Source organism: Bacillus rossius, chromosome 8 (assembly GCF_032445375.1).
Source record: "Bacillus rossius redtenbacheri isolate Brsri chromosome 8, Brsri_v3, whole genome shotgun sequence".
Lineage (NCBI taxonomy): Eukaryota > Metazoa > Arthropoda > Insecta > Phasmatodea > Bacillidae > Bacillus > Bacillus rossius.
In genome coordinates, this window is record NC_086336.1 from 6,254,919 (window position 1) to 6,267,721 (window position 12,803).

Here is a 12,803-nt window from a genome sequence, read left to right on the forward strand (position 1 = left end):
TGTCCAACAACCTCAGTGTCAACGACCTATTATTAGAGACCGGAAAAATTCGCGAGTTCAATGACCTCCATGATAGGCTCCACTATTCGCTACACACTCGGGCAAATGCCAACTGTTCATTGGCTGTTTGTTGACTTGTAAGACGTCTCGACTGGGTAGCCAGCCTGTGATTCGACACTTCTATGAGTGAGGGTCTCTAATTGGCCCTCAGTCCTCCAGATTAACAGTAAACCAATGTCGGAAGCAGCACTAAGGTATAATTATTTGAATTGTAGCGTTTCACGAAATGAATCCGCGAATTTTTCAGGTCTCCGCCTATTATGCCCGAACATAATAAAGTAAGTTTCCGATGTCTCAAGCGACAACTTGCTCGGCTGAACAGGACCGGAGCAGGGGATGGCAGATGCTGAGGGTAGTCTCCCAGGGGATGGTAGATGCTGAGGGTAGTCTCTCAGGGGATGGTAGTGGCTGAGGGTGGTCTCTCGCCCGGAGAGACCCGGGGGCCTCAGTTGACGGCCACGGCGTCGAAGTGCCGCCTCAGCGCCAGCGACGCCGCGTCTTCGCCGCCTCCCGGCGCATGGGCGCCGCCACCCACCGCCCCCGCCCCCGCCGGCCCCTCGGCGGCGGCGCGCCCCACCTGGTAGTGCTTCTTCTTCCACTTCATGCGGCGGTTCTGGAACCAGATCTTGATCTGGCGCTCCGTGAGGTCGAGCGTGTGAGCGATCTCGATGCGGCGCTTGCGCGTCAGGTAGCGGTTGTAGTGGAACTCCTTCTCCAGCTCCAGCGTCTGGTAGCGCGAGTAGGACTGCCGGGTGCGCTTGTGCTTCTCCTGCAGACCTGCGGAGGAACGCACCGGTCTCGAACCACTCTCCGTCCTGGTCGCGGCATGCAGTCACTCACTACTTCCCGGCTGGACATGCCTTGTTGGGGTCGTTACCACAACGCCGATATACCACAACGCCGAACGTACAATAATGTCGAATACCATAACGCCGAATGCCAAATTCACCGCAACGCCGACAGCTAGAAAACTGCTGTGTACCACAACGCCGAAATACAGTAACGCCGAAAAATGTACCACAACCTAACCTAACCTAGGCTAGCCTTACCTAACCTAACCTAACCTTACCTAACCTAACCTAACCTTACCTATACTAACCTTTGTGGCAGTCCTGCAATGACATTTTTCGGCATTAATGTATTTAGGCGTTGTGGTACACAGCAGTTTTCTAGCTGTCGGCGTTGTAGTCAATTTGGCATTCGGCGTTATGGTATTCGGCGTTATTGTACGTTCGGCGTTGTGGTATTTCGGCGTTGTGGTGCGTCCCCGCCTTGTTGCAGTCGTCTTCGAGAATGCCTGGTGTTCTAGCGCAGGGAATATGGGTGCAGCTTTAGGAGTGCCTGCCATTTCATGTCATGACTTTATATGTAGGATGCAGTGATCGCAGATAAACCTGCAGACTTTTTAACTTGTTTAACGTTCAAGAAATGAAAAAAAAAAATGTACGTCGCATACTTTTAGCTGCCAAAGTTAATTTTGAACTTTTTTTTTTGCTGTAAAAATACGGAGAACCAACAAGTAAACCGGATTTGCTTCTTTAGGTTTGACTGCAACTTTACTGGCTACTTCCATAAATGGTTAGAACGTATTTTAGAAAATATTTTAATTTTGCCTGACAAATAAATAATTTTCAAAATTGTCAGGATTTTGACAGCCAAGCAACATAAAACGAGTTTTTGTTATGTAAATGCATACTTTATCATGAAGAAGCCAGTATTATTGCAGTTAAATATAAAAACTTTCAGTTCTGTAATCCATTAAAATTCTTTTGTTTGCACAACCCAAAAACGTTAAGGGTGTAACTTTGGCTGTTAATTATGAAAAAAATATACGATGTATATATTTTAATTATGTCTAAGTTTAACATTTTAAAAAGTGTACACGTTAATTTGTGATTACAGTAAATAAAACATAATGATCTGAAATGAGAAGCATCCTCTTAACTAATACCTAACTGTAATACTTTGTTTCCCGATAGTCATGAACGGCCATTATCCTAGAATTAGCCACAGTCAAGGCTGTTTCACCCACTAAGCAGACCATCCTCCAATCACGGCCAACCACAGAAACCGACATCAGCTCAGCTGTGAATGGCCCTGTTTTAAAACTCTGCCAGAACACCGGGTTTTCAGTTGTTAATTGTCCTTGAAGATGGCTGCAACAAGGTTCAGTTCAGTGAACGTGGCCTCGACCTTAAGAAAAGAAGTTCCACCCTCCATGTTGGTTACTGCATTTCCACATCATTAATTTGTTGCACTACAATAAGTAATCCCTAAGAATGTTACACTGTCCAAGCATCGCAAATTATTTTTGTTGTTAGTGTTTTAACAGGTAGGAATATTTTAAAAGTTATCTGTTATTTGTAATGACGATGAGTTGTACGGTAAGGAGGCTTATCTCATTTCCCGTTGCTTTCCGAGCAAAGAGCACAAAACTCATGCCTGAATCCAGGAGGGAACCTAATCCACTAGTGTTCAAACCCTGACCCAGCCACATCCACAGGTGTTCAAAACCTGACCCGGTCGTATCCACAGGTGTTCAAACCCTGCCCCTGTCGTATCCACTGGTGTTCAAACCCTGACCCAGCTAAATCCACAGGTGTTCAAACACTGACCCAGCCACATCCACAGGTGTTCAAACCCTAACCCGGCCGTATCCACAAGTGTTCAAACACTGACCCGGTCGTATCCACAGGTGTTCAAACACTGACCTGGTCGTATCCACTGGTGTTCAAACCCTGACCCAGCCACATCCACAGGTGTTCAAACACTGACCATGTCGTATCCACTAGTGTTCAAACCCTGACCCGGTCGTATCCACAGGTGTTCAAACACTGACCTGGTCGTATCCACTGGTGTTCAAACCCTGACCCAGCCACATCCACAGGTGTTCAAACACTGACCATGTCGTATCCACTAGTGTTCAAACCCTGACCCGGCCGTATACACAAGTGTTCAAACCCTGACCCGGTCGTATCCACTGGTGTTTAAACCCTGACCCAGCCACATCCACAGGTTTTCAAATACTGACCCGGCCGTAACCACTAGTGTTCAAACCCTGACCCGGCCGTATTCACAAGTGTTCAAACCCTGAACCGGTCGTATCCACTGGTTTTCAAACCCTGACCCAGCCACATCCACAGGTGTTCAAACCCTGACCCGGCCGTAGCCACTCTAGTGTTAAAACCCTGACCCGGCCGGGTATCGAACCTGAAACCCTTGGCTCACCAGCTAAGAGCTGAGGCCTGAGAACCAACACGTCGGACTGCTATGTGCACAAATTCCGGCAAATACTCACGATTACCTGATGTACCCGTGCTCCGCTACGAAAGTAGTCTACAGGTAGAAAATCTCGCATTGCTCATAAGAAGTCAAAGACGTGAAATGCCCTTTCTTAGTGCTGCTTATGACCTACGATGAACCCATGTACCAAAGTTAGCTGCATGTAAAGCCTTTTTGTAACTTTACATGACTGTTTGTGGCAGCACGAATCTCTCAAATGTTAGTTTTTTTTTTTACACTAACATATGTCTCTGTATTTTCACATAGTGTCCGACATACCGGTGGTCTGATGGATCTTGGGATCCGCGATAAGAGAGGTCCTTGAAAGAGCGCTGCACCCAGGTGGGTTTAGCCATGACCTAAGTTACGAGTAAAAAGGTACCTACACTTTGTGAACAGAATTTTCTCAGCGTCTTGCTGACATCGAGGGCAACAGAGAGTGAAATTGGATGGTACAGTGAGGTGGATCAGTTTCAGAATACATCAGTGAAGGAGGAGTACTTTAAAAAAAAACACCGGCTTATGTCCACCACTTGAGGTACCTTCAGGTTCTTCCACTTGGGGAATTGGAACATGGTCATCTTAGTGAGGGGCGAATGATCAACCACCGATGCCTCTATCGCCACTATGCGTGGTTAGTTGTTGCTCTTATGGTCTCACACCACACTGTGTAAAAATTTTTGTACTTTAACAAGACTTATCCTTGGAAACTCAGATGCCAACGATATGGCTTGTAAAATTGCATGTCAGAACTTTGTACCATTTAAAATTTTACAATACTCTAGCTTGCAGTTTTATAAGTGATACCGTTGGCAATTGAGTTTCCAAGGATTTTCGGTATAAAAAGTAGAAAAAAATATTTTTTTACGGTGCGTGTTGGATTATTTTCTTTCAATTTTTCGTCATTACTTTTATTTTACTGCTATTTAAATTGAACTCTATAGGTCTTGCATTTGTTATTTTGCCACTAATATTTTTAACTGGTGTTAACTTAGCCTAATCACAGGTGTAAAAACGCGCACAAGTCTTCGTAATAACTATCACTTGCTCAACTTCTTATACCAAGACATTTCACCAAGTGAATATCGGTTTTAAATATTTGTGGCACAAAAACCAATACAAAGGAAATTATCGTGTAGTAATTTTATAAATAGTCCTTAAATAAAAAAAATTAAATAAAAAATCGACTTCGCGTGTCAGACACAACCAAAGACAACACGTAAGTGATGTTAAGGGGCCCGTCTAGTGGGGGCGTATGTGTGTTATAATGCGGGATGATTAGCGCGACGCTCCTTGGTGCTTCTAGTGCGCTATCGTCTTCTCGTCGACCATAGGACAACTGTGAAATTTTATTTGAGACAGTAACATTATATGGCGGTGAAATGAAGGTGCATGGCTTGACAAACAATGCCTGAAGATGTATATGTTTGTGCGTTTGAATAGTAATTAATTAAAAACAATGTGATCAAGTACCTTAAGTGCTTTCAGGAATTCTGTACCGGTTGTTTTACGCCAAACGATTACTCTGAAAACACGTCTTAAAGCCACTTTAACTCTTCTAAAAATACAGTTTAAAAACTTTATCTGAAATCAAAAATTACTTATCGGCTCTCAGCGAATTCTTAAATGATTTTCGTAAACAGACCCCAGTCGGATATCTTGAGTGGTTTTTAAATCGCATGGTTTTTCCTGAAGCTCTGAGCACCGTGTGTGTGGTCAGGTAGGCGGGGCCCTCAATCATCCGACCTAAAAGGAATTTGTCGTAAACGTGCGACCTTTAAGATTTGAAACAGAGAAAAATGTTTCTACATAACTTCAGTTAGATGCTGCATTCAACTGGTACATCACTGGAGACGTCCAGATACGTGACTGTAGCGTGCTGGACGAGATCATTACGCTATGGTTTGACGGTGCCTTCTGCAGTGTGTAGGTGAATAGCAAACACGAAACCCAGCCGTGAGTAAATTAAATAAATCCCTGTCTCGGCCGGGAATCGAATCAGTCAGAAGCTCTAACTATTTTCTTTATTTTTAACAGCAACTAGCCAAACAAACTCTCTCGAATCACATTTCTGAAGACTTGGGTTAGAATCGCTGTCTGGTGATCATTGTTTCAGTAATCAACACTTTATGTAAATAACTCTAGGCAAACTCTGGAATAGCTTCTTAATAGTCCTTGGTTCCCTTGTCTGCGTACCAGATCTGTCGAGAGTTGCCGTCTACTGTGACCTAATGTCAGAGACCTTAAGGACCACAGAGACCTTGGTTCTCACACGGAGTGACGACAGTTCCATGCCTATGAACTTTGCTATAAGGGCTATTTCCGTCAAGATACCTCCTTTTAGTTTGTTGTTCTGTCTCAAATATTTGTGCCATAATAACGAAAACAAAAGAGTTATCGTGTTAAATTTACAGTTATAGGCCTATCTCCATCAATAATATAAATGACGAGAAAATGAACAATAGGCATGGCTTGTCAGACAATACCTGAATATATATATATGCTTGTGCGTTTGAATAGTAATTAATTAACAAATGTGATAAAGTGTAAGATAAGGGATACCACCTTTAACTTCGTCACCTACGAAGTTGTTAAATGAATGAATAGTACGGGCTTAAGAAGCTTGAAAGAATAAAGGGAGTTTTGATCTTAAATCATGAGCTGTTCATCCTCGAAACGTTACCCAATGGTAAATCACGTTTAGGAGGTTCAAAAAACATACCAAGTAAGCGAAGAGTGGAAGTGAGGAGTCCCAAAGAAATCATATCCTTGATACGTTTTCATGAATGAACTTCACCAAGAAGAAGAAGAAGAAGAAGCATGGGTCATGTTATTTGAATGCTGGCTGCGTGTACGACCAGGGCTTGCCAACTGTTCGCTGCCATGCAGCTATGGAACACGCTTTCAACCAACAGCGTCGTCATAGCCCCCTTACCCGTTACGAAAAAAAAAAACCGCACAAACTTCTTAAAACGCATTTTTTAATGTGTTGCAGTGAAAACGTTTAAATACCTCTGTAAGATACGATACGTTTGACTTATATTATCTGATAATTTACGTGCTGTCGTTGCAGTAAACACAATCCATTTAACTGCATTTATTCGCTCTGCCAAACGTAGTTAGCAAAATATTAAGATGCTTGAACATGTTCGGCGATCATTTAAAACTGAAATGAATCGACATGAAATTACATTATTGTTTAGCTAACTCATGCAATAAAAACTCTAGGAAAAATTAAACACAAATTTATGTTAGTGGCCTGATGTGAACCAGTTTGTAAGAAATAATTTGGTACACTACAAGAATGATAGAACATTCTACAACACATGTCTATGATTATTTTAGAATACAAGAAATGCGTTCTTCAAGATAATACTGAGTATTACTTACGAAAATCTGCTTATAATTTTATATTTTTATTGATGTTTCAAACAAACACAATTATTTAAACCACTGGAACGATAATGGAATATTCAATCGCTAGACTTTGTTTGGTTTTATTATGCTTATTAATGTGTGCAATTAATACTGTAAAGCTAAACAGGGAACTGTTTACAATTAACTTTAACTATTGGAGGTACTGGGACAACACGCAGCATAAATGCCCGGGAGAGAATCCGAACCCAGTATTACTGAAAACCCTATTTTGAAGTGGATACGGTTGTTTTCATGTAAATGTACACATGGACAAATATCTGTTATTTTAAATTAATATTTCTGTTTTATTAAAAAAAAATTGCAGTGTAGTCGACGTGACCATAGACGTACCAAGAAATGTCTTGAGAGGTCAAAGGAGAGGTCTCCCGCCTGAACACACGGCGTCTGTGTTCAAAGCCTAGCCAAGTCGAAAGACAGATTTTTTTAACTTGTGAAACATAATGCGTTTTCCCCAAGTCGGTGTGTTTTCTTGAGGTGCTCCAGTGTATCCCTTATTATAGGTACATTTTGTTTCCGATCCACCTAATTTTTCACAACCTCCACCAAAATTATTTTACGTATTTATTGCGTAGCAAAGTAGACTTGAAACACATATACATCACTTTGAGGGTTGTTCTACAGTGCTTTTGGTGCGCCCTTGCCGACCCGTTATTAGTTACACACAAGGAGAAAGTTTATTTACCCAAAAACGCATAACCTGCCAAATTATGTGACCATGATATCGACCAATAAGGGTTCTAAAATTGCCTGATCATGCATAGGAAATTTGAGTCCAGCCAGGATTATAATTAATCTGCGAACTACTATAAACAACCTTTAATTAAGCAGCTAATATACTTGTCATAAAAACAATGCCTAATTGGCATAACTTAGGTGCACAAATTTGTAGAGCAAAAAAAAATATTTGGAAAATTGTAAAAAAGCAAAGTATTTAAAGATTTTCCACGATGTATTTTGGCAATGTTTCACTTTCCTAGCGTAAATAACCTTGAAAAAAATTCTAAGTTATAAAATTAAAAGTTATTTTTTAGCTGAGGCAGTTGCACATTGCTAAGCGGGTTCGAGTCAGGGTGTCCAAGCGGACGCGTTGCTATCGCGCGACGCGGGTTGTGGGTTCGAGTCCAGACTTCGCTGCACGATTGTAATTTACGAGCCCCTAGTCCACACCCTGGAGCCCCTGAGTCCACAATGCTGTGTCTCCTCGAGCTTTTGTGGAAAACCACGTGACGTAAAAACCTACCTGTTCGTTTAAGGCGCCTGCATACCTGGAAATTCAGCTGTATGCAGAGCTAGTGTTTCAAATGGTGTTTCAAATTGCGAGACAGTTTTAATGCTCTGGAGCCATATTCCAGAGGAGGCAGGTTTGGATCCAGATCCGAATAATCCAAAATTGAATTTTTCCAGTGCTTTCCAAAATAACTCCAGGACAATGCAGGGAAGGTTCCTTTCTGTAGAGACCATGGATGAATCCTGTTTCACTATTTCTGGCCAGTGTCATCCTTAGTTACTGATATATAAAAATATTTTATTGGTTTTTGGTCACTTTCATGTTATTCCCTCTAAACAAAAATCAAATTGTGACTGGCCAAAATGTAAAAATAAAGTTATAAATTTTTAAGATTTAATGTTATAAACATTAAAAAAACAGATATAAATAAAATTTACAAAAAAAAATGTACTATTTTCTTAGTATCATTCTTCTCGTGGTGCACACTGCTGTTTTTCGTTTAAGAGAACGATGTTTTTAAATATGACTACATCGCACGTTAAACAATTTGACGATATCTCACCACGTGACAGTAACATATAACTTGGCTCAAATGACCAGTTCTTAAAAGTATTACCAAGAGCATAAGTAACCCTCAGCTCGCTGTTATTCTGGCCATTGTATTTGTAAACAACCTCAGGTGGTCGTCAGCGTTCGTAAACGAAAAGTTGGAAATGGGCATTTGTGGGTATTGATTAAGAAAACTATTGAAAACTATTGAAGTGAGATAAGTTACATGGCACATGCTAAATGTAGGTCCCACGAAGCTCAGCTTCACGCACGTAGAATCTTTTTTTACTAGGAAATGTGAAAAAAATTGATTATAGAAGTATTTACGTAGGTTTGGCAATTTGTGGAAAACCCAAAATTTTGTTTTCTTGTAAATGGCCACAAAATACAAATCGTTACGTAAACATTTGAGTTAAGAATACAAACTGGCCATTTTATATTGTATGAATTTTTTTTTTTTAAATTATACGTTATAACTAGGGACACCTGTATTTCGCGATTTCATTTCATGTCAAGGTATTTCACAAAAAAAAAATGTAGCTTTTTCTAAGAGTCATGGCAAATTGTGAGGGTGCAGCAGTACGGTGACCGCATTCTCATTAGGCCCCGTCAAGAGCGGGACGACACCTCTCACCGACCTCAGCCAATAACCAAAGGAGAAAAGATACAGATATTTTGTGAAATACCTTGACACGAAATGTAGTATTCGCGAAATAGAGGTGTCCCTAGCTTATAACTTGCACGGCATTTTACAAACAGCAGGGATCGTGTGGGTGTGACCGGGAGGGCGGGCGGTCGTCACTCACCTGTCTTCATCCACGGGTACAGGAAGGGGATGGCCGGCTGCTGACGGGTCTCTGCCTCGCCGACGGGCCCCAGGCACTCCTGAGCGCCGGCGGGGGAGGCCGGGGGCGGCAGGGGGTAGCCCCCGGAGGCGGCCGCGGGCCCCTCCGCGCCGAAGAAGCCCGAGTAGTGCGCGCCCGGCCGCTTGGCCACCTCGGGCGAGGCCGGGTAGCCGTCGAAGGCCTGCGCCGCGCGGTAGTCGAAGGCCGCGGGCGCGTAGCGGCCGGCCATGCACGACGCCTCGGCGAGCGGCGGCGGCGGGGATGCCCACGGCGACCCTGCTCCGCCGCCGCCGCCGCCTCCCTGGTAGGCGGCCGGCGGCTCCGGAGGCGCGCCGCCGCAGCCGAAGAACGCCGGCTCGAAGCCCTGGCCGCCCCAGGCGCCCGCCGGCGACGCCTGGCAGCCGCCCCTGGCCGGCCCGCAGAAGGTCGCCGCGGAGCCGCTCATCGCTCACCCGGGTCTGTCCTTCGACGTGGATCCCCGCGCCCGGCTGTCCGAGACCTCTCTGTCCGGGCGACAGGCCGCGTTGACGGCGGGAATGAATCGTCCTCCGCGGCCAACTTTCTCTTTTCCCCCGAAAAATCGCGGAACCGGGTGTCGGAGGGGGAGGGAGGTGTACGTGGAACCGCCCGGTGGAGTGGGGACACAAGCCCCCTTCTGAGGGTTGAGGGTAGACCTTGTGCCTGTTCCACCCCCTCCGGCAGGGGTCGCACTATTGTGACTGTTTCATTGTATCAGCTGCACCCTTCCCTCCTCCGGCCCGGCTACTCGCGCGGAGCTGGCATTACACCCTAGCTGCATCAGCGTACACTGCTCGGCAGTCGTACACCCCCTGCAAGCAAGTTTCATGCCTCCACTATGCCTGAAAGGACGTTTTTAGGTTTGAGCTTCTGTGAAATTGCTGTTTAATACTTAATGTAAAATAAAAATATTATGTTTATATTAAATAAAGTAAACTAGGGACTATTTAAAAATAAATACGCATCAAGTAGCATAAAAATGTATTTATAATTAATATTTTTAATTTTTTACTATCTCATTATTTTTTTATTATTTTTTATTGTTCTTGAATTAGTTAGAAAAGTGGATGATTTTATAAACATTTGCAGTGGTTCCGTTTTATAATAATTGATTAATGCCTGTGTCTTGACGACACCGAGTTTTTTTTATATATCTACGGAAACGAGCACACATCGAGATGTTAGTTTAAGAATCGACTACGAGCATTATTAGCTTTTACGTAAATGCCTGGCGAGTTTCCAGTTGAAACTGAAACACGGAACTCATTACGGCCCGACTGGGTCCGAACCCAGATCTCCCGGAAACAAGACCAAGGTCTGACCATTCCAGCTTCGGGTTCCAGTCACCAGACCGAAAGTCATAACACCGAAATTTCGGTCTTATGCCTTTCGGTCTTGTGCCTTTCGGTCTTGTGCCTTTTGGTCTTGTGGTTTTTAGTCTTGTGCCTTTCGGTCTTGTGATTTTCGGTTTTGTGCCTGACGCCAGAGTTAAGACATACCTATTACTAGCGAGAGAAATATTTCATTTTTCGGTCTTGTGCCTTTCGGTCTTGTGCCTTTCGGTCTTGTGCCTTTTGGTCTTGTGGATTTTAGTCTTGTGCCTTTCGGTCTTGTGATTTTCGGTTTTGTGCCTGACGCCAGAGTTAAGACATACCTATTACTAGCGAGAGAAATATTTCATTTTTCGGTCTTGTGCCTTTCGGTCTTGTGCCTTTCGGTCTAGTGATTTTCGGTCTACTGCCGCGTCCCCCCAACTTCTACTACTAGTATTACTACGAGAAGTACTGATAGTACTATTACTACTACTAGTAAATACAGCTAGAAAACCAAATCAAATAAACAATATCTTGTAAACTGATTTGTCACCAGTTAAAAACGATTTTTTTTTTTAACTTTTAAGTTTACTTAGCTCCTAAAGTAGGAACTTAGTAATTAAATGTAGGTCCACAAAAAAAAATTGATTTTGCTTACTGTTGTCGTTCAAACCACAAATGTTGCAGACAAGAAGAGATGTCTCTGTAACCGAGTCAGTTGGAACAGTCGTAAGACTGGGTATGTTCCTCATTACAATTATGTTTTATTTAGATGTCGACAATGACGGAAATGACTCTCAGAAGCAGATTAAAAAATGGTGTGTGGCTGTGTCATGGACACGGCCGTGTGTTGTACGTGAATACTTGTACGTAACGGGTAATATTTTCTTTACAAAATATAAAATACGCTTCTTTTTATTTTAACACCATATATATTCACTGAATATATTTTATACTAATGTTTTATATATGCAATTGATAGATTTTGACGAGAGCTGACGATTGAAACTCAAACGAGCGTCGTAGCTTCTTCGAGTCAAAAGTTATACTAAATGTAAATCTCGAAACGCAAGCAAAATGACTTCAAAATGGCGGCGCTTCCCTCTCCACCGCGCGCGATGCGTCACAGTCCTCACTTATCGTGACGAATATTTTTATCCTTTAGCTATCCAGTGGTGTAAAAATTTTTGGATGGATATGATGGATATGTAGCTGCAACAATAAACTGTATCCCCCGATTTTGTTATCGTTCATTTTTTTGAATTATGGAAGCCATTCTAAAGACGTTTCCACGTCAAAAAATATTGGTTTTGTGCGTGTCGTTGCTGTAGGAACGCAGAATGCGAGGGATGAAAAGTTTTCCCGGGCGGTGTGCCGGTCGCTACAGACAGGCCGCGCCAGCTCAGCGCAGAGCTACAGGACTACAGGACTACAGGACTACAGGACTCGCACACCCGCTCCACCTCCAACGCAGTATTCACTCATTTCGCGGGAACTCTTTTCACGTACGTATCGGTAATGACATTCACCCTCCGGGAGAGACGCCAGACACCCCCTCCCGTCCCCCAAAACCACCCCCAGGGGTGGGGGTGGCTGGGCCACTCGCATGGCAGGGCCAATCGCGGTGTCGAACCATTGTCACGTCGTCAATGCAAGGGGGGCCCGGGAACCCCTCTTTTTCCTCCGTCGTGCCGGGATTACTCTAGCCGTGGAGGGGGCGGCTCGTCACGTCGGGGTGAGGGTGGCAGGGGGCTAACCGTGATCCCGCATGAGTTGGCCCGATATTTGGGGGGGTAGGGGGGGCTAGGAGACCCCAGTCATTAGTGACCAACTGCCGACAATGGCACAACCCTCCCGCACCGCGGAGCAGCACTGCCTCCGGCCCGCTGACTTCCATCAACAGGCCGCGGCGGGAGGGATTTGAGAAGCGGGATTTTGATTCCGACATGCTCTTTAAAAAAAAAAAAAAAACTCGAGTTCATTTCTGTTGTGCGGTGTCGCTTTAAAAAGTGATGCAGCGAGAGCAGATGGAGAAAATTCGTCAACTCGCTGGCGGTGGGGGTTTCGAGC

The 12,803-nt window shown here is 43.8% G+C and overlaps 1 protein-coding gene across 1 annotated transcript in view; it reads right to left on the minus strand.

Moving 5' to 3' along the window:
• Nucleotides 1–505: 505 nt before the first annotated feature.
• The window catches only part of LOC134535255 (homeobox protein Hox-D4-like), a gene marked incomplete at its 5' end in the record, with an annotated part of 56,101 nt that continues 43,803 nt past the window's right edge, over nt 506–12,803 (minus strand). The window contains 4 exons of the mRNA XM_063374327.1: nt 506–837; nt 9,364–9,809; nt 9,855–10,057; nt 11,159–11,228. Coding sequence (XP_063230397.1) covers nt 506–837; nt 9,364–9,809; nt 9,855–10,057; nt 11,159–11,228 — 1,051 coding nt within the window. The remainder of the gene's footprint in view (nt 838–9,363; nt 9,810–9,854; nt 10,058–11,158; nt 11,229–12,803) is intronic.